The 20,762-nt window shown below is 44.4% G+C and overlaps 2 protein-coding genes across 3 annotated transcripts; both read right to left on the bottom strand.

Annotated features, from left to right (window-relative positions):
* Window positions 1-724: 724 nt before the first annotated feature.
* Window positions 725-12,832, bottom strand: LOC135371217 (DNA replication ATP-dependent helicase/nuclease DNA2-like). The gene is made up of 17 exons (XM_064605287.1): window positions 12,680-12,832; window positions 12,451-12,498; window positions 10,365-11,206; window positions 10,159-10,308; window positions 9,812-10,058; window positions 9,082-9,164; window positions 8,704-9,016; window positions 7,618-7,916; window positions 6,461-6,646; window positions 5,525-5,791; window positions 4,829-5,133; window positions 3,989-4,233; window positions 3,674-3,870; window positions 3,513-3,599; window positions 2,537-2,822; window positions 2,171-2,350; window positions 725-1,159 (listed from the first exon to the last, which is right to left on the bottom strand). Exons 1-17 carry the CDS (start codon window positions 12,695-12,697, stop codon window positions 956-958), a joined length of 3,957 nt encoding a protein of 1,318 aa, XP_064461357.1. The 5' UTR covers window positions 12,698-12,832; the 3' UTR covers window positions 725-955.
* A 588-nt stretch (window positions 12,833-13,420) lies between these two features.
* On the bottom strand, window positions 13,421-17,949 carry LOC135371216 (uncharacterized). Of its 2 annotated transcripts, none has more exons than XM_064605286.1 (2): window positions 17,636-17,949; window positions 13,421-16,667 (listed from the first exon to the last, which is right to left on the bottom strand). In XM_064605286.1, exon 2 carries the CDS (start codon window positions 16,632-16,634, stop codon window positions 13,587-13,589), a length of 3,048 nt encoding a protein of 1,015 aa, XP_064461356.1. In that variant the 5' UTR covers window positions 16,635-16,667; window positions 17,636-17,949; the 3' UTR covers window positions 13,421-13,586. The 2 variants fall into 2 exon arrangements, with proteins under 2 accessions (XP_064461356.1, XP_064461355.1); XM_064605285.1 differs by lacking the exon at window positions 17,636-17,949 and adding an exon at window positions 17,468-17,579.
* Window positions 17,950-20,762: the final 2,813 nt, after the last annotated feature.

Raw genomic sequence — 20,762 nt, 5'->3', positions numbered from 1 at the left:
ATAGCGATAACCTCTGCACACGACCTGAACGATCTCTTGCCGCAACTTATCTGTTTTCGAAAAGCAGGCAAAACACTCACCAACCATCAAGCCGCCATTGAGATAACAGTCACATGGGCGATCACGTGGATGGATGAATTGATCACGTGGGACCACTCTCTTGTTTTGAAGCACGCCATGAATCACGCGCTTTGTACACACGCAGTGAAAGTGAATTCTCGGCTTCTTCCAGACTGATGGACGGCAGTGGTTTGCCCACATGCCCAGAATTACAAGCAAGGGGGCTCGGGGTAGGGGTCGAGGGTAGGGGTGGGCATTGCAAAAAAAAAAAAAGGAGAGGGGGTTCTTTATTATAGTGACGTTTTTACAACTTTATTTCTCATTAATCGCCAACTTGGGCCTAGAGCTGAAATAACAAAGGATCCCTCTGTGGGGGAGCAGAGGAAAGAGAGGTATGGTGCCCCCCTCCCCCCCGCGTGTGTCGCGAATTTAACTTCTCGCGAATCACTCCTCAAACCAGCTTTGTTCGAAAACGCGAAAATATTTTCCACACGGAAAAAACGACTTCTACAGTATACAAGCGGGGTGGATTTGAGTTCTGCCACTGCATGGGGGGGGGGGGTAAAGTTTATTAAGAAAAAGATAGGAAAGGTCCACTGCATGGCTTTTGAGCATAGGTACGTTACACAAACATAACAAAGCATGGTACACAACCACATTGTAATATTTACACTCACGTCGTATTTAATGCTTACAAATATAGTTTGATATAACATTGTCAAAATTGTAAGACTATTACAAACCCTCTTGGGATAAAATATGTAAAAATATAAATATCGCGCTATGAAAATATACGTGACAATATGAAAATACTATCCGGCCCAGTCCAGCCTTTATGTATATGTACTACATACATACTTGTGGAAAATAAACATCTGGGAAAAGCACTGTAAAATTATACAGCGTATATAATTTCCCTATAGATATTTTCATCTCCAGGCTTCAGGAAGATGAACTGATCAGGTCGTAAACAATTTAGGAGCTCCTTGAAAGGTTGATACTTCTGCACCGTGCTCCTGTTTCCAATCAACACGAGCTTGTGTCTAGCTCTACTGATGGCCACGTTGAGACGGCGTCGATCATTTAGTATTTCTGTATCCTGCAAGAAACAAAGCGGGCGCCGAGAGATTATTAATAGAGCCTGAAGGTTTCTGGTAAATAAACATGTGTTCTAAATTCATGCAAATTCGGGTGGAAAAACTTCCAGTGTGTTAAATTCGGGGTAAATTGGGCTCGGTTACTCAAACTAACTGTACTGGTGTGGTACAAATGGTGATGTAACTGCATTTGCTACCAAACAAGTTAATGTTCATTCCTGCAGACGTCTCAGTGAGGGTAATTCGCTGGGTAAAAATCGGGTTTCACCCTAAAGAGGCAACTTTCAATTCGGGGTGCAAATACAGGGAAGGATCGTGTTAAACCCTAAAACTCCAGGCTGTAATTATGAATTGCGAATGTAGCTCTTAGTTTCGACAAACAACTTCTTTTCAGAAATCAGAGTCGAGCAACTCTTTTCGTTGAAGCGCTTAAATTTTTTTATCATACCGCATTTACTCGCATATAGAACGCACCCCTAATTTGAGCGTCCAAATTTTGCTACTTTTTTTTTCCCGCATGCATATAGAACAACACTGCCAGATGAGAGCCGGGCACTCCGTCGCAGCCTAACTTGACATCACAGTTCTCAAAAATAAAAATTAATTTTCTCTAGCTTTCGCGTCACATAGAGCCAAAATATTTTGCAGGAATGTAAAGTGAGACAAGAAGATTTCAGTAAGATAACTTTGGTAGGATTCTAAAGACACGAGATTTAGTCCGTAGTGGCATTTTAAGTTACTGTTAACTATTATTATTAAGTTAAAGCCATCAGGGACTTTAACTTGCCTTCCCCCATAAACGGGTGCATGTGCCCACTTTCTTCTGCCACCATGGTGTCACCGAGGAAGAAAATGAGGTACCACGTTACATAAGCTTTCATCAAGCACTACACCGTTCATGTCTTGTGCTCATCCATTTGTACAAAAAAACTTTTGTTAATGGTATTGACATGTTCATAGCGGTGGTCATTTTTGACAGGCAGGCATAATGTTCTGCTTAATTTAACACTCACAGAAACTTCCTTTTCGTGGCTTTTAACGCAGGAGAAAAGTATGGCAGTCTTTTCTCTGCCTTGGTATTGGTCAACAGTGCTGATGTCAACACCCCTGTAACTGCACAACAGGTCCTTCAAAAGCTGCACTTGCTTCCGGAATGGTGTAATGACGCCAATTTCTGTAGTCCCCATGCCACTCTGAAACGATTTAGGTGAATACGGTCACACCTCGACGTAACGAGTTTTTTTCAATACTAGTGAAGTTGTCATAATTAAAACGGGGTACAACTGAGGTGTGTGTAGCATTCTGGTGGGACACAGTGTCGTCTGCATTGCATGTATATACATCACTATTTGTTGCTCGCACTTAACCTTTACCATTACCTTTGTGAAAACGTGCAGAAGCTGAGAGACAATAAGAGCTTCCACCTTGTTGCTCGTACTTCCTGTCATATTAGCATCCTCAGCAGCGTCAGTGGTGTCAGTGCAGACGAAAATGACAGACTGTGAAAGCTCCCGGCTCGCAGCTTGCATCACCCAGGAGTCTGGGGGGAGGAGCTCAGAGAAATTGTTCACCTCCGGTAACAAGACGGTTGCATTGCGCACTTTTTGCGAGGAACATTGCAGTTTTCCTTCGTATGTGAGGGAGTTGCAGAGGTGCATAATTTCACTGGAAGACAGAAAGGAATAGATGACTCGCGGTGCACTGTGGGAGTTCCGTTCTCCAAAGCTCAATTTTCTCTCCGCACGTATCTTCGAAGAGCCAATGTGTGCAGTAATGTGAGCTTTCTTTCAAAGTTGACTGCAACTTAAGAGAACTGCAGTTCTGCTGGAGTTCAACTTGGAAATGTCAAAGCGAAACAGACACCCAAACAAGGCAAGCTCGCGCACACTCCAATGATTTAGTTTTCACTTTACCCCGACAGATAATGATCTCCAACATGCCCAACATGGTGAAGGAGGAGTATGATGCTCTGCGACGGTGACGATCACCAACAACATGTTGTGCGACGTACAACAGCAATTTTTAGTGTAGAGCAGAAATAAGATAAAAACATCCAAGTATTTGTTCTGATGTCATGCCAAATATTAAGCCATGTGTAAAAGAAATTACAGAACGAAAGAGCAATCCACAGCAATATGGCTTTGCCCAGAACATCATATGCGAAAGGACGTATTTCCCACAATTCTCCCAGACCCTCGTAATGCGCACGACAGGTGGCGCTACAAGCATGGCAAGGCGGCTACAGTCATGTCACGCATATCCATAGCTTAGTTAAACCCAGAAAACCTCCCGTTCCTGTTAGGATAAGAGAGACATGACCGTATTTCAAAGCGAGTCGAAAAGATTGGGACGTACCTGTTCATTCTGTACTGCACAGAAAGCGTGACTGTGTTATGGTTGGTCTGCATTCTTTCAAAAAGGCTGGTATCCATTCCTAGCTTTCTGTAAATGCAGACAACAAGAAAGAAGTGTTCGGAGATTATACATCTTTAATAATGTGGTGCTGTGTGGCTTACCGAGCATCTTGGCTTTGGATAACTGGAGGCAATTGCTGAGGGTCACCAACTAGTACGAACCGTCTGGCACGGTACAGAGGGCCGAGGCAGGAAGGCTGCATGGCCTGACTTGCCTCATCTATGATGCACACATCGAAGAGGCCACGGCGATATATGGCAGGATGACTTAGGCCAAGGCATGTGGTTGCTATGATTGGCTGCACGGAACAAAAAATGAAAGTGCAACCAGTAAATATGTGCACAGTAGATGGTATAGCCTTGCGACAGAGCTGCTATGGTCAAGGAAGTAAAATTTCACAATTGGGTGCGCAGTACCTGGTTGCTGTAAAATTCTTCCAGCGCCTTGGTTGTTTTCAGCATCCTTGTTTGGAAATCGGCACTGAACTCTGTGATGCGGTCATGAATCCTGTTTTGGGCACCAAGCCTAACAAACGGGACACCTTTATTTGCCAGTTTGAGCAAGATATTGTCGACGGCACTGTGTGTGTAGCTCGCCAGCAGTACAGTCTGCCCAAGCAGCACCAAAGCTTCTATCAGGGCTGCTATGGTTGTAGTCTTGCCTGCAGAGGATCAATTTCAGTGCAGTCAGAAAACAAAATGCAGTCCAGACTTTCCCAGAGGAAGACTTTACGGAAAAGCTAAACATTTATACTGCTGTAGTGCACATGGTAAAATGACACTACTCTAGCCCCAGATTCATGCGTGTGACCTCACATGGCAGTCCTTGCATATTGTGTCTGTTCACAAAAAGTCTACATCAGGTCCTCCGTACTCGTGAAAGTACAAATTATATATTCATTATTTGCTTCCGAAATGCCACTGTTCTACTGCTTGCAAGTTTAATTTGAAATTGAACTTCCATTTTGTGCTGAGCACAGAACCAACATCAAACAAATAGTTGCAAGTAATCGATAAGACTATTTTTCTATGTATTCAGCTTCTGCTATGAATGAATCTGTTTTGTGACAGATGGGTAAATTTGCATTCAGTGAGTGCCGTCTTTCAAATGTTATTATCCACCATTTATTAAATGTCTTTTAATGTCACTGACTTAATCACATTACCTACAGCTTATGAGACAAAAGATCGTATTGGCGTTGTACAGTACACACAATTCACATATAGTAGCTTCCTTGATTCATGAAATATGGTTACCTGTTCCAGGCATCCCTTTGATGAGCAAGTAATCATCAGCAAGCAGAAACTTCACAATGGCACGACGCTGAACATCATTCAAAGGCTTAAGAGCCTTGTGACAAGTCACTATCCACTGTTTGGGCAGCGTCTTCTTGAATGTGGGTGGGACTCCGTCAATCACAAAGCTTCGTAGTTTCTCAGACTTCTCATCGTTGGACATCAACAGTGCCAAGTTTGAGAAGCAGATGGCAAATACTGCTGACGAGTGAAGACGGTCAATTCGAAAGGTGGCTTTCTGCCAGTTAGGGTATGTGAACACATTCCTGCATAAAAGCAATGGGTGCATTATTTAAAAACTTGAAAAATTATAAGGAACTAAAAATGGATTATTAACAAACAGGTAGGAAAGCTATAAGTGCAACCATATCCTTCAGTAAGGAATGGTGCTAATAAGTGATATCAGTTTATCAGATCTACTTTAAAGGGGCACTAAAATGCAAAAAGAAGTTCACTTCAAATCACATTCCACTCTATGTTAATTTAGTACTTGTTATCAAAATTCAAAACTTTGATTCCGTTACAGAGCTACAACCGAAATTATACCGGGCTCTTTCTTGCTTCGGCGCTGAGCAGTGAACGCAGTTTCAGCTCGTGCATCGGTGTTGTTGCAAGTTGTTTTTGCATTTTAGTACCCTTTAATGCTGCAACATTTACCTGTCAAGCTTTACTGTGACCTCATTTTCGTCTAGATCAACTATGGTTCCAACTGCAAAGGCAACAGTTTTTGTCCAATGTTGGTCACTCACGGCCACACGGTCTCCGATGCCCAGACTTGTGGGCACCAGGGTGGTCCGTTTCGTAGCTGAAATTTGCCGTCTGAAGCAGTGGTGAAATGTCGCCTGCCTGCCATCACCACATAGAGGTGAAATGTTTCGTGTGTCGATCATACGTAAGCCACTGAGGCACAGGCCGTTTTCCTCCCTGTAAGGAAAATACATTTAATGCATGGGAAAGGTAGACGTCATACAGCAGCAAAGTTAGTTGTTCACCAGTCTTACAGCAAACCAGGGCTGTAGGTATTTTCATTTCCATTTTTTACACAAAATCCTGCATGCAGCAGCAATCAGATTGAGGTGAGCACGAATAGGATTGACAGCATACTGCGCATGTAAGACCCGAACCTGCACTAGTTGAAATAGGTGTAACCTTGCGTCCGCGGGGATTACAGAGTACATTCACACATCCGCAGTCATTGCATTTGTAGGAAATAATCTGTGTGATGTAATCGTTATGATACGAATGTTTTTGCTTTTCAGCATACAAACTCTCACGAATATTACATCATCCGCAGTTGAAGGAACAGCAATTAATGAGAGGGTTGGCACGCTTCCACACCATTCTGCATTCACTGTGTGCTCGTCAATTATGTCGGCAGGGTAATTAAGTATGCTCATTTGCGGATAAATGTGGATGACCGCATGCCCCTCTGAGGTTTTATCGACATTTTATCAGCGCAGATTTCGAAACAGGATGTCAGCATGTATCCGCACGGATTCCAAGATATAGTTGCATGCTCGTACACCTCTCATCATAAAACAAGGAAAGCCCCCAAATTATTTTCACTTTGCAGTGGGTATCTTTATAACAAACCTTTTAGGTGCATCTTCTAACCAGAATCTGTCCTGATTACGTGCTGTACTATGGAGGAGTTCAAGGTCGAGCAAACTACACCAGGTATTGAAGTAGTTCAGGTGAGACGGGGAAAGGTGCTGGATACTTTCTTTGGCAAAAGAAGGCAACTCCTTGGTGGCCTCCACAGTGTCATTGGTGGCAGTGCTGGTCAGGTGAAAAAAATGTGTTGAATGTGAGATGTGAACATGAAAAAAGACAAACAAGAAGATGGAGAGAAATAATATTCTGGTGGACATTTACATGTGACTAATAAATAGGAGAGGAGGAAGACAAGAAGCAATATGTGCGATTTAGAGAAGCAGTGGTTGACTAAACGTATCAGTGATCTTACTTTATGTATGACAGTATTAAAAATCAAATAATGAAATAATGAAAATGAATAAAATTTTATAATGGCTTATCAGTATGTGGCACTCCAGAACACGTTTTGTCAATGAAGACCTAGAGCATGCACGCACACACATATAACAGAGAAAGACTAGTAAACGTTTGCATAAATACATATTTGCCGTAAATTCTGGTAAAAGACAAAAACCGAAAAATGTGTGCAGGAATTTTCCAATTATCAAAGTGAAAATTTCGTACCATACAGATACCAAAGCGGGCTTTTCGAATTCACACAACATGGTAGGAACACGTTTGTGCGAAAATGAACCATTCCTACATTGCAATCTGCAAATATTGTGACAGAATGGACAGTCATAACACTGGAGAACCATATCGCTCCAGGTCATATCCTTTATGAAAGATACGGTACACATATGGTGGAACCACTCTTAACTGGAAGTGGCAACCGAGGGCAATTTTGAATTAATTAATTTCAATTAACCAGTTTGAATAAATCAAGTCTTTCGCTCTACATAGTTCCAGCGGAATCTCAAACGGTGTGAACGAAATCACTGCTTGCTCTTGCAAGTCCTCACACCCAGGGCCCTGCTTGCAGGAACTTCCTCAGGAAATTCCTCAGCGCCCTCCTCAGAGCATTTGAGGACAACGGCACATGTCGAAAGCCTTACTGAACCTACCATGGAATCTCAACGTTGGTGCAAACGGGCCCAGGTTCCAGTTCACAGTCTAAATAATCATTCCAAATATGAGCTCTACAGAGTACTCACTTTTGATAAATTGAACATACTGTTGACAGAGGGCAACGGGGACAGTATCGGTCACTGTTTATTGGCGGTGGCAGAATGTCTTGAGGTGCACAGACTGTTCCATTTTTCAAATCCACCTCCAAGCAGCGCTGCTTTGCAAGATGATATGCTAAGTCGTTGCGCCTCTGCAGAAGGCCACAACAGTCTGTGTGCTTCGACGGAACGCGCTTCATGTCAACGCCATCACGGATGTACAGCAGCAGACCTTCTGATGTGTCTTCATCAAAACGTTCGGACATCATCAAAGAATACAAGATCACCTGAAAAGTGTGTTGAGAATAGCGAACAATATAATACACTGGTCACTTTTAATATGGTTTAGACAGCACCGAGATATGGTGTGGGTATGTGACACTATGCTGTATTGAAGCATTTTTTTTGCCTGTCGAAAAGCTTACATAGTGAGGTAAATCTTGCACGGAGCAGGTACAAATGGTTTGATGATCTCAGAAAAAGAAAGGAGATAAATTCCTTTGGGCTTACTTCTCTTCCCCAGTTGACCATTCTACAGCAGCAACAGAATATGATGGTTTTTATGGCCACTGCTTCTTTAAGCACTTTGAAAAACCAAGAAGGCATCGTGCCTGTTTCTTACTCTCCATCTTGTTAAACCGGATTAATGTAAAAAAATGGGGGTGAGGGATATGGAGTTCTATGACTGCAGGAGATTTGCACAGAGACCGCTAGCCAGACGATGGCATAATAATCACCATATTTGTACTAGTAATACTTGCGTTGCCTTTCACTAGTAGTGTCCTGTTTGAAGGAATAAAGCCTCTTTTGTTGATTTTTGTAAAAGTGTTTAAGGGGCACTAAAATGCAAAAACAACTTGTTCTCAAATGAAAGTCCATGTGCCGTATAATTTCGATTGTAGCTCGGTAACAGAATCAAAGTTTGAATTATGATAACAAGTGCGAAATTGACATAGCGTGCAACGTAATTTGAAGTGAACTTGTTTTTGCATTTTAGTGCCCCTTTAAGCGCGCTAAAGTGAAAGGATCTCACGAAACGACACAACAGCCCTCAAAACGGCTCAGAGATCTCACCTGTCCCATGTGCTCAAAAGAGAAACTGTGTTTGCCAGTTTTCAACTCCAACGGTATCAGTTTCTTCTCTGCCGAGCCACTCGGTCCATGGATGGTGACCTCGGTCGTTGCATCTACTTTCCCTTTGAGTCCGAGTCGTGGACACCAATAGTTTTCTTCAATGTCTCTGACTGCTGTTACACTGACGTCTTTACGACTCCTGAACTTGGAGGTCCGTTGCGGAACTACGTAATCCGACAACCAACGGGCCACGTTTGGAATGAGTTTTTCGCCGTATTCTCTCACGTCGTCTCCAGGGAGTTTGAGGCCATACCTGAAATGTTAGGGAGAATGGAGTTCTATGACACTAACTGAAATAAATAAAACAATTTTTCTCACATTTCGTGTAAGATGTCGTTCCTCTGCAAGAGCCTGTCTAGCATTGCCCTCATGGAATCTTCTGTTGCTTTCTCTTGAATAGCCTAATAAGAAGATGCCAACTCGTTTACGTGAGCTTGCCTCAAACCACAAAATTTGGGGAGAAAAGTAGTGCCAAAACCGTGCACATAAATCAGAAATGTTAACAAAGCTTTAGCCATACCGACAATGTTAGTAAAGTGGGAAAAAGAGGGAGATGCAATACTTTTCCATTATCCACAAAAGTGATAAACAGGGTACTGACAAAGAATGATAATAAAAAAGAGACAGTAGAAATTGTGCTCAGATTTCGGTACCTCAGATTGCATCTCGTGGACAGCTTCTGCTGTGCATCCAGATCAGTGACTTATCCAGAGCCTCCAAGGACACCCCCACCAAGTGATTCGCAACACCCCCTCCATTTATTTTCTGTGCTCCCACTATGGGGGAGGGGCGCTTTGTTATTTCTTGTTTGACACACGTCAGCAATAGCTGTTACAACGTAAATGTAGTTATGACCCTCTCCAATTTTTCGCAACATCCCCCCCCCCCCATAGGCTTATGATTCTTGATAAACAGCTGGTCCACGTAACACATTTTCACAGAGCAGTAGCTATACGGCACTTACACAAAACACACACACACACACACACACACAAAAGAAAACACGAAAGGTAAACGAGCTACACAAAACGTGTATGCACAAGCTTACCAGCTGGAAGAGTTCGTGAGCAATGCTTCCCATTAGCATTTCCTTGTTGGGTCCTTCAATGTCCTTGTACTTGAGCGATAGGACACTTTTACGTGCACAAAACATAGACCCAACCACTGTTGTCGTGCTTATCAGGTAATCCGGGTGTGTTACAACAAAGCCACCCACGTCGTCCACAACGCAGGTTCGTCCTCGGAACTCTGCGTGCACTTGCACAACATCTCCGACTGCTACCTGCAGGCTTCTCCTAAATAACGTGAACACGTAACATAATTACACTTCTACTGCAGTGCACTTCCAGTAAGGTGAATTGATAGAGTTACATGTAATGTCTGTCCCAAGCTTACCAGGATCCAGACAGGTTACACACTAGCTCCTCTTCTGGATGGTCTACCGTTCGGACATTGAGGGAGAGGCAACCTGTCGCCCCGGACCCGCAGCCAATGACCACAGCCCTTACGCTACGACGGACTGGGTACAAGCTGCTCGAGTCTTCGCTGAAATAACAGTTTGAGATATAAGTGCTGTGTCGTGCCCGAATTTTTTTTCTTACCCAGTTTCAAAACTTTCATCATCCCAGTTCAAGTCACCCAAGTCGATTTCAATTGAATCATTTGGTGCACAATCAGCAACACCTTCAGAGTCGAGGATATCAGCATAAACATCTTCAACCGTTTTGGCTGTCGTCAAGTTGCGATTCATCGCAATACTTGCTTCCATATTTGGTGAGGTGCTGTTACGGTTCAATTGAACTGCATAATCATCTCTCTGTCTTGCAGCAGCAACTTGTCCGTCGTCTTCCTTGTGTGTTCCGTGGCATGTTACCTTTGGCTGGTTGTCCCTCCTACCTTCTTGCATAATGTTGGGGAAAGTGTCAACAGGAGTCGATCCGGGTCGAATATCACGCTTAGATTGCGTGTCTGAAGGGTTGTTCTCTTTCTCCTTGATACTGGTAAAATTGGGTGACTGGCTTACGAAATCGTCCGGGCGCTTCCGCATTTTAATACTGGAATAATTTTCTATGTCGAGTACGCGACTCTTCTTCTTTGGTGACGATGGAGCGTCAAATGGATTCAGCTTACGTTTTGTGGATATCGAGTCAATACTCGGTTCCGATACGCCGTGCATAACCTCATTTAATTTTAATGGACTCGGAACAAATGTTTTTACTTTCGCGTTCGCTGAGTGTAAGGGCGCATTTGTTTTGTGTCTACTGGGCTGCTGCTCCCTGTTCTTTGTCACTGCTCCCTTATTCAACCACTTGGAAGGCTTCTGAAGCGGCGTCGGAGGAACCATGTCCTCGCTAAAATCCGAATCGTCCACAATGAATACATCTGGTTCAGTAGCCTTTCTTGCAGGAGAATCTTGCTCAGCTTTTGTACACTTTACGGCACCCTGGAATGGAAGAGCATTCACCCAATAGGCATACATACAAAATACCATGGTGGTACAGCTCGAATCAGAGTCAACTTGAACGCCATTCCGGTCTGCGTTCCTTTTTGGCGGTTAGAAGAAATAACGGCGGAGGGTGCTTTGGTCATCTCATTCCAGTCTTAGTGGCGACCATCGTTATGAAGGCGTTGTTTCGCAGGCTAGAGTCGTTGAAGTTAACTTTGATATGAGCTGTACTAGCGCACAAATAGATGCAAGCATGCTCTAATGGATAAATTTTGTTTTTACTTTCACTTGTTGCACATGCACAGTGTTTCTTTTTTTTCACGATGGATAATGTGAATACAGTATGACTTGCGAATACCGGTGGGCAGGGGACAGAAACCAAAGATGTCCACTCATGTAATAATACATATGTCCATAAATGTAATAAAATTATTCCACAGACGTTGGCATTGCTCATGATCATAGTTGTTTCGCAGAGACGGGGAGTAAAGCGTTACATTTGGGTAATGAGTAATGGTAACGTATTACAATTTGGGAACAGGTAATGAGTAACGTCATGTCGTGACAACTTGACCAGATAATGTGTTTGGCCAGGAACTATCTAAAGCCAGCAAATTGTGCCGTGTCGAAGCACTGGAAATCCCTGGTTCCTCCAACCCGTGTCTAACGGTTTTCGGTCAAAGTCGAATGAACAAAAGAAAAATAGCCTCAACACCTATAACAAGGCATGAGTAACAAGTAATGGTAATGATTGGCTGTGCTTGTCTTGTGCTGAGCACCAACTATCTCAGCACCGCAATAAATGTTACACAGACTTTATGCATATCTACACAAATTCACTTGCACCGATTTGGGGAATATTCCGGTGACAGGTACCAATAATGCGCAGGGCATATTGTTAGAGAACTCTGAGAGAATGTAATGCCGGAGTAATGACATTACTTATGAAAGTGATGGCATTAGTAATGCATTTCTAACAAAGTAATGATTAATGGTAATGCATTATAAAATAAAATCAATTTCCCCTCCTCTGCAAAATGTCTCGCGACGTAACGCCACAAATTACTATTAAAATACAAGAAGTGAGACATATGAGTTTTGGGCAACGCACAATTTACACACACACACATCTCTGTTAAGATGTGCGAACTAAACAAGTAAGTAAACAAAAACGCACAATCCAAAAGTGACAGAAAGTAAATATCAGTTGTGCATGTTTGAACAAAACGAAACATGCATACCTTCGTGAAATAGCTTGACAGTAGTTGTTGGCCTTTCTTGGACGCTTTCTAAAATGTGGTAAACAGCATAATTTCCCTTCATTAGTTTTCACTTATTGTTTCGGTAGTTTTCGTTAGCGGCGACATTCAAAGCGATATCAAAACCTCACACAATGGACACAGTGGACGCGTGAAAAGTCATATGGGTGCGTCCCAGAACAGGATTTTCAACCACACCATACCACCATACCTTCTTTGTCGGGTGCATGCTGAGTCTTGTCGATTTTCTCCCGTGTTTATCTACTTTCCAGCTTTCAACTTCCAGATCTTATCAAGCTTTTCAACATCGCGCCAAAGATGGAGGATGGTGACTGTCGTTAGCATGGATGGATGGATAGCGGTGGTGGATAGCATGGTCTGGTACGGTGGCGATGATGATGCCGTTTGCCCCGTGGCTTGCCCAAACTACCCAAACCTTCTGTGGCTCTGGCTGGATGTTTCAGCGCTTTGGCCTGCTCCTGAGAACGGACTCTGTCTTCTATGTGGGGTGGCGAGAGAGAAAGGGGTAGCTGCGTACTAGTTAAATGTTTGAATAGTGTGGACTGCGGAGCCTGCAGGACACATACTTATCCCCGCCTCTGTCCCCCATTGCTTCCTCGTCGAAATAATCGATCCCCATTACATTGTCTCGCGCCTGTCATTGGTCGTTGCGTGAAGAACAGAAATGTCACTCGCCCTCAACAGATAGTAGAGCTCTTGATCCTGCAATCTGCAAAGCAGAATCAACTGGTAGACTATTTGGTTGAGGGCACGTGGCATTCACTTCTGTTCTTCACACTTTCCTCACATAACCATCTCTGCTGTCCTCTCTCCATCTGTCCCCATCTGTACACCACTCATAGCCACAGTTGCTTCACGGCACCAACACGAATTTAAAAAAAGTAGTAGTCATCTTCACCACTACACATCATCATGGTAATTACACTTCATGTACATTGTATTTGAGTAAAACTTTATTGATGAAACCGAAATATAGATGCAACACACTTACAGGCTGTCAAATATGAAACTCCTGCTTTGCATCAACAAATGCTCTGGATTACATTATGTACGTATAGTCTTACTGTACTTGGCACATGTGAATATTATGTTTCCCATTAATATGTAGGAAGGTGATGATGCAGTTCTAGTCTTTTTAGTAGCACTATGGGCTGTAATTTCATAACTGTTGCAAGTTGGGAATAAGCTATTTTCACCCCACCATTGTGAACATAGACAAAGACTTTATCCATAGGGAGCGGACTCGCTTTCACACCATAGTATGAAAACCCTTCGGGTTCGGAGGATTCCTCCTCCTCTTCAGAATCACTGCTGATAACGCAGATTCGTCTCCATGTCTTTTTCTTTTCACTGTGCCGTGGTGGGTCATCATAGTCATCATCATCGTCAACAAGGGATATCATCACCACTTCCTTTTCGCTTGCCAGTGTTCCTCCCCCATTTTTCGTTGAGCGCGGTCCCATTGATGATTGAACATTTCGGGACATAAGCTGTTCCGAGGTCTCTTTCTCGGCATGCCTGGGCTCGGTGCTATCGCTCTCGAGCTTTGAAGGCTCTATCAATTTACACATCGAAGGTTTATCGGGGTGTGCAGCTTTCTGGTGCCGTAATGCCCACTTTAGCACCTTGTAGCTCTTAGAGCAGTATACACACCGATGTACAAAGGCGCTTCGAGGCGACACGTCAAGTGTGTTTGTCGAGTTGTGAGCAGCGGGCGATCCTCTTTGAACTAGTTGTTCCCTGCCAATCGACTCGTTTCGTTGTGGCACTAAGTTATCACCCGGGACATTTTGTTCAGTATCCTTTGGAGAGGCCTTTTTAGGTGCCTTGGCCTGAGACGCCAATCTGGGAGAAATATTTTTCGGTGCTCTGGGGGATTTGTTTTCATTGGGCACTTTGGACTTTATTTTTGAGCCCTGCGGCGAAGCTAATTTGTCTTTTCTCTTCTTCGACCCTTTTGGTGTGTTTCCAGCGCTCTTAGACATTGTAACACCGTGGACATTTGTAGCCGCTTTCCTCTTTGACGGGGCTTCCTCCTCGATGTGCCTCTGGCTTTCCTCTCCATCTCCTTTTGCAGTTTCACATTGCAGACTTGCATCCACAGCTGGCAACTTCGGAACAGTGTTACTTTTCTGCTTCTTGGAGACATAGTTCTCCCCTTTCTTGTTATGACTTGTGCACGATTTCTCAGGAAACTCGTAAGCGGGTTTCATAACATCCTTTGACACTTTTTCGCCCTGGGCTATTCCATTTGTATTCTTCTTTGTTTGATTCGAAATATCTTGCTGCCACATTGATATCACTTTCTGTGGCACACTCATTAAAGTATTGTCTTGAAAAGTTTTAAAGGACATCTCCTCTGTGGCATGAAACCTGAAGTGATGCGTAATTAACTGCCTGTGCACTTTGTAGCACCTGTCGCAATGCCCACAAAAATATTTCACTCCGTGGCCGTGAGACATGTGGCGGAAGTACTCCAAAGCTTCCATTTGACTTTGGCAGCAGAAGCCACAAACGTATTTTTCTTCAGACTCCTCGGGTAAAGGCAACAGAGGCTCCGGAACGTTATCTTCTGGTTCCACCGTCTCCGCTGGCGTGGCTGCCACGGTTGGTTCCACTGAGACTTCCTCCTTTGCGGCCTGCAAGGCGCTTTCTCTCTCGGCAATTGCTCTGAGCTCAGCGTCAGATAGCCACTTCTCTGGAACAGTGCCGGGTCCCACAGTGGGACCAGGTGATGCGTCCCTGCTTTCGCTTTCCTGTTGTTCGCACGTTTGTTCTACCTCCTTACCCTGAAGACGCTCACACTTGATGCTGCAGTCTTCCGCTAGAACAGGGAGCTCCATGCCCGATGATTCTTCCACGGGCACGTTATGAGATTCTGACTTGGGCTCTTCAGGGTCTTCTGTAACATCATCGTACTGCTGGTGAACCGATATTACATGATCATCTACAGCTTCTCTGGAATGCCCAACAAAGCTACAGTTTTTGTACAGACAACGCAACAATGTAGTATGGTTATCGATCAGGTGGACATAGAACTCGCTTAATGAAGTCTGTCGCAGGACTGTGCAGCATGGACACGAAAACTCGGAGACTGATGTATGGTCTTCCTTTATGTGGTTGAGGAATGTGGTTGGACAACTTGAGGAGTAAGCACAGTTTTCCACAGAGCAGACAAAACACGTTGGAACGAACGGCAGAGATCCCTGCATGTTTACCACAGGGTTATTAAGTTCGCTGCCGATACGCGGCTTCGACTCTGGCGGCGTGTCGCGAAATGGTTCACTTTTGGCGCAGACCTGATCCTGTACGCGTTGCGCACAACTGCCCTCGGGGAAAGGAACCAGCTTGCTTTCCTTCACCATTGTGTTGACCTGCTTGAACCATACCGGAGGATGGCTCGAGCGAATTAAAAGCTTAAACGGGTAATCAGCATGCGCTTGCGAAATATGTTCCATAACTTCCCATTCATCGTTGCTGCCAGCGCTGCAGTACAGGCACTGGTAGGCCTTGAAGCCGTGCACTTTAGCGTAGTGCGACAGAAGGCCCTCTGGATTTGTGCATTGACATCCGCATTTATGACACACGAAGCACGTCGCGTTTGGGTGACCTTCGTAGAGGTGTTTCAAAAAGTTGTCACTGCTGAGACACCTCAGCTCGCAGCTTCCCAGTGTGCACACGTATTCCTTGTCCGCAGTGTTTGCTGGCCTATCCTTCAGTGGCATCTCGACAACTTTCTTGCACAGGTAACCACAAACAGTGTCGTTCTTGTGTACGCACATGGAGTGTACAACAAGGTGGGGCTTCGCACGAGACCGGTAGAAGCAAAATGCACACTGGAAAATTCTGTCGTTGTGGTCTGTGATCATGTGCTGGACAAGCTGGACATCAGTGCCGATTGCCTCCCTGCAATAAATGCACACAAACGAATTTTCCCAGTGGGCCGAGAGGTGAATGAGGAAGAGGTCACTGTCGTCGGTGGTGAAGTCGCAGGAGGATTCCATGCACTTAAAGAAGTGGACCACATTCTTGGGTTCAATCTGTGTGGCAAACGTTTGTAGGCCTTTCGACAGTTTCGCACTGGACAACAGGTCAAGCAACATCAGTTTGTGCTGAAGAGAATGGACGTTTTCCAAAGAGCTCATCTTGATGTGCAGCTTTGTTGCCTTTGTAATGACCTGAAAAATAAGAAAATCCATAAAAGGTGTGGAAGCAAGTAACCAGATCTTTTATGCACTGCGAAACAATTCAAGGGTACCTCGCATCAGATCACATGCACATTGCATTGTTTGGTTGGTTTGCTGTTCACACAAACAAATACACTACAGGCTGAAAGGATGCCACAAGAAAGGGTGTCGCAATAGAAACCACGGATTTCATGATGTACATGATAAGCTAGAGTGCACAAATTTTACAGTGTCATTTTTCTGTCTGTCAAGATGCTTGGTCGGTTGTTTTTGTGTACATATTTTTATAAAGCAAACATTTTCCAAAACATGAAAGCTGGGCAAGGAAGGTGACGCGAGTTAACTATAAATGCATTTTCCTCATCTAAACCATGATTTTAAATCTTTCAGCTACACAAGCGCCTGAAAGCGCAATCTATCCACAGAATGCAAGTGTATGACAAATAAGACTTCCTATTGATCCATGGTTGAAAGTCATGCTGCGCTTTGAAGTTGTCTCCGTATTTAACGGCATGCCATAACAACAAGAATTTGTCACCATTTATTCCAATCAGGCACTTTCATTTCTGAAGGGTGTTCGAACGTGATACCCACAGAGGACAGTTTTAAACTTTGAAATCGCTTTTCCGGTTGCGAAATAATCAACTGCATGCAATTGGAACTGAAAGAATCAAAGGAAAACACCGAATGCATCGGCCCTACAGGACAATCATATAAGACTGGCACAAGAAAGATTATTCGAATCACAGTTCTAATCGTTACAATTCTTCATGCAGAATGTCTGCACGTACCGTGGCCATTCGGTCGTTCAAATAATCTTTGACATCTATCTCATCAGCAATTTCAAAACACATGCAAAACGAAAGGCTTCACTTCATGACGCTGTCAACTGTTGGTTGCCCGTCAGAGCCGTGACGGTGACGAAAAAGTGTTTGCAAAATACTATCGCAAGTACCCACCGTCAATTTTTGTCACTTGCCCAAGAACACAGGATGGCAAGTGCTGTAGCACGCGGACATCCCAGCATGCGCACCCACAGTTTTGGCGGCTTTTGTTTTGACGGACACGCTGACGAATAAGCGAGAAGGCCAGACTGACCAGACCGCGAGGAGGCGACGATCAAAGATGGTGGAGACAACCATGGTAGCTAGCCCATGGTAGCAGCATAGCAGCAAGCAAGAAAGAACACAGGAATATGCAAAGTATGAAACAAAGCACAAGTAACAACTAGCAGGGAGAGTCTTTTTGCCGTCTATCAGGCTGCCCCCACGTGACTCGTTCAACAACGCCCTTTCTCACTTCTCCCCCCCCCCCCCCTCCTTCCTCCGTTTCCTTTCCTCGCTTCCGCGCGGAGACGATGGACGATGCAGCCGCGGATGGGCAGGAGACAGGAGATCGCCGTGTCCAGTGGTTTATCCAGACCCCCCCCCCCCCCCGAGCTTAACATTCTGACCTACTGGCCGTATTTGTGGCGCAAAACCAAATGTGATATACAAAGGCGGAGAGTCTTCAACCGCTGGAGGGGGCTGGAGCACAATGTACCTCCCCCCACATACACACCTCCTCCCTGCGCCAACGCTTCAGTGGCTTCATGCTACGGGGACTTTGCCAACTTTGCCCCCACTTCATGCACAGGGGTCGAGAGGGATGCATAGGACTTTGTGTAATCTGGCAAATTTTTACACGACTATCATGTTCACTTTCATGAAGCATGTGATTTTTCGGATATCCCTTCTAACGTTCATCTTGAGTGTCAGCTGGGTAAACTTTTCGGAGGAGCCGAGCAGGCCCCCCTGAGAAAGTTCCGGGGGAGGGCAGCCCTCCCCCCCCCCTCCCCGCAGACGGCACCTATGGTGATACACACACAAAAAACACACGCAAACACACATGCCGCGCGTACACAAACACACGCTCACACACAGGCGCGCATGCTCAAGTTCACACACACGCACACAAACAAACAAACTGTCTGATTTTCAGCTACCGCTTCCAATCTCAATTTCAGCTACCGCTGAAAATCGCAACAGCTTCCTTGATCATCTTCAATTTTTTTATTCCCAAGGGATGTTAGAACTTGTAGGGCGGTGTGACATCCGTATATGTGCTGACTTTTTGGGCTTTGTGGGCATTTTTGGTAGGTGTTTTGGAGGGGTTCCTGTGGATCCTGCGGGGGACAACGTGTCTTCCTCCGTGCACCCTGTCTTGTGTTTCTTCGTTTAGATGTGAACGACGTTTGAAAAGCGCGCCCAAGAGAAGGTAGAGAGGATCGAGAAACACGAGGAGGAGGAGTGGGAAAGTCACGTGGGGTAGGCTGATTGCCGTCAGAAGTTCCTTGCGGTTCTTGCGCGTCGCAGCGAGAAAAAGTTAGTTTCTGAAAATCCACCCGCTCTTCTCCCACCAGTCTTCTAGTCGTCTCTTAGTTATGCGAATGAAATCCGTAGTACGAAACTCGCGTGTGTCAGCACTCGAGTTTGTCTAGGCCGTGGCAGATCCAAACCCTCTGTTTGGGGGGATGGGGGTTTCTTTGTCGAAGCGCGTAGTGCGGGAGGGGAGAGAGGGAAACCCAATGTATAAACTGTCGTTTGCCCCTCACCCTTCCCGGTTTCGCCACTGGTCTCTAGTGGTTTTCTAGTTGCCTCCTCTAAAAACGCCCATGCATAGGTATGATTTAATACCATGATGGTACTCGTGCAGACTCTCACAGGGGTATAGAGCTGTACCCCTAAAGGTATGGCATGTAGCCCTCTGTTGAGGACTATTTTTTATACCTGTAAGCGGGCTATAAAATAATACCTAAGAAGGGCTAAGTTATTGAGCAGGCTATAACTCTAAAGGTATAGATTTTTCTCTGAGTGTACAATTTGATCACGGGCGTAACCCGAGATAAACACGGTCGTATTATCCACATAAATGTAAAATTTACCAGCTGTTGATGTGTTTACTATGTTATATATGTATATATATATATATATTGAATAATAACGGGCCTAGAATACTGCGCTGTGAAACCCCGACAATATCTCGAACTCGCTCGAGCAGTCGCTGTTTCTCGAAACGTACTGTTTGCAGATTGAAAAAAAAAAAAAAAAAAAAACACGAAAGGGATATAGCACCCACACACCTCTAATTTGCCGAAAAGCACTGAATGATCTAGAAAGAAAGTCAAATGCTTTGGTGAAATCGATATAAATCCTAATGTATAGAACATATTTTCTATATTACGGATAATTGGCTCCCTCTGATACAGAAGAGTTATTTCTGAAGATCACGATTTGCGAAAACCGAACTGCAGATCAGTAATAGTGTAGTGCTTTATGAAAAAGCTTGTTAGTCAATTCGTTCATTTTTATTCAATTCGATTCAAGCGCTTCCCTAGACATTCCCCTCATTGTGAGTTACCAGGGTTATCTCACCACATTATTTTCACCCGCATACATTAATTTGTAGCTGTTGCATTTCAGAAGGATTTAAGAAAACCAACAAAGACGCAAAACTTTTGTTTCTTCACTTCCTTGGGTCGATGATCAAGGATCATGTTAGGAAGGGGAACTTTCTCTCACCAAGTACACACCGTACGAAAGAAGAGCCTTCCCATGTGACAAGGCTGCAGAGATCGAATTCGACACCAGGCGGACCTTCGTCGCTCGTAGTGCGCGCCGTGATTTTGTCGTCTGCGACGAAGGTACACAGCTGGCGTCTTTCGCTTCGCGCTGGAACGAGGTCGAAAAGCCAACTTTTGTTGCAAATCTTACGTATTGCCGCGGATATTACGATAGTGTAGCCATGATTCTATGCTCTATAACCGGTGACATCGTCTGGTCTCATTGGTATCATTAAATGTGCTTCGCATAGTTTATTGTTGCACTCAAGTAACATTTTCATCAGACGTGCACACAAAATGCTGATAAACCGTGTACGTAATGCGTAATTAAAATTCGGGGAGCAATCTGTTTTAACCCGAATTGTCCCAAACTGACTTGGAAGGGAACTGTCGGGAGAAATCGGGTTTGAACCTGAAAAAGTCACGCCCTAGGTATATCCTACGCATGCACACAATAAGGAAAAAAGAAAAGAAGTTGTACTCCT

Source organism: Ornithodoros turicata, chromosome 10 (genome assembly GCF_037126465.1).
Source record: "Ornithodoros turicata isolate Travis chromosome 10, ASM3712646v1, whole genome shotgun sequence".
Lineage (NCBI taxonomy): Eukaryota > Metazoa > Arthropoda > Arachnida > Ixodida > Argasidae > Ornithodoros > Ornithodoros turicata.
This window is presented reverse-complemented; position numbering and strand designations above follow the sequence as displayed.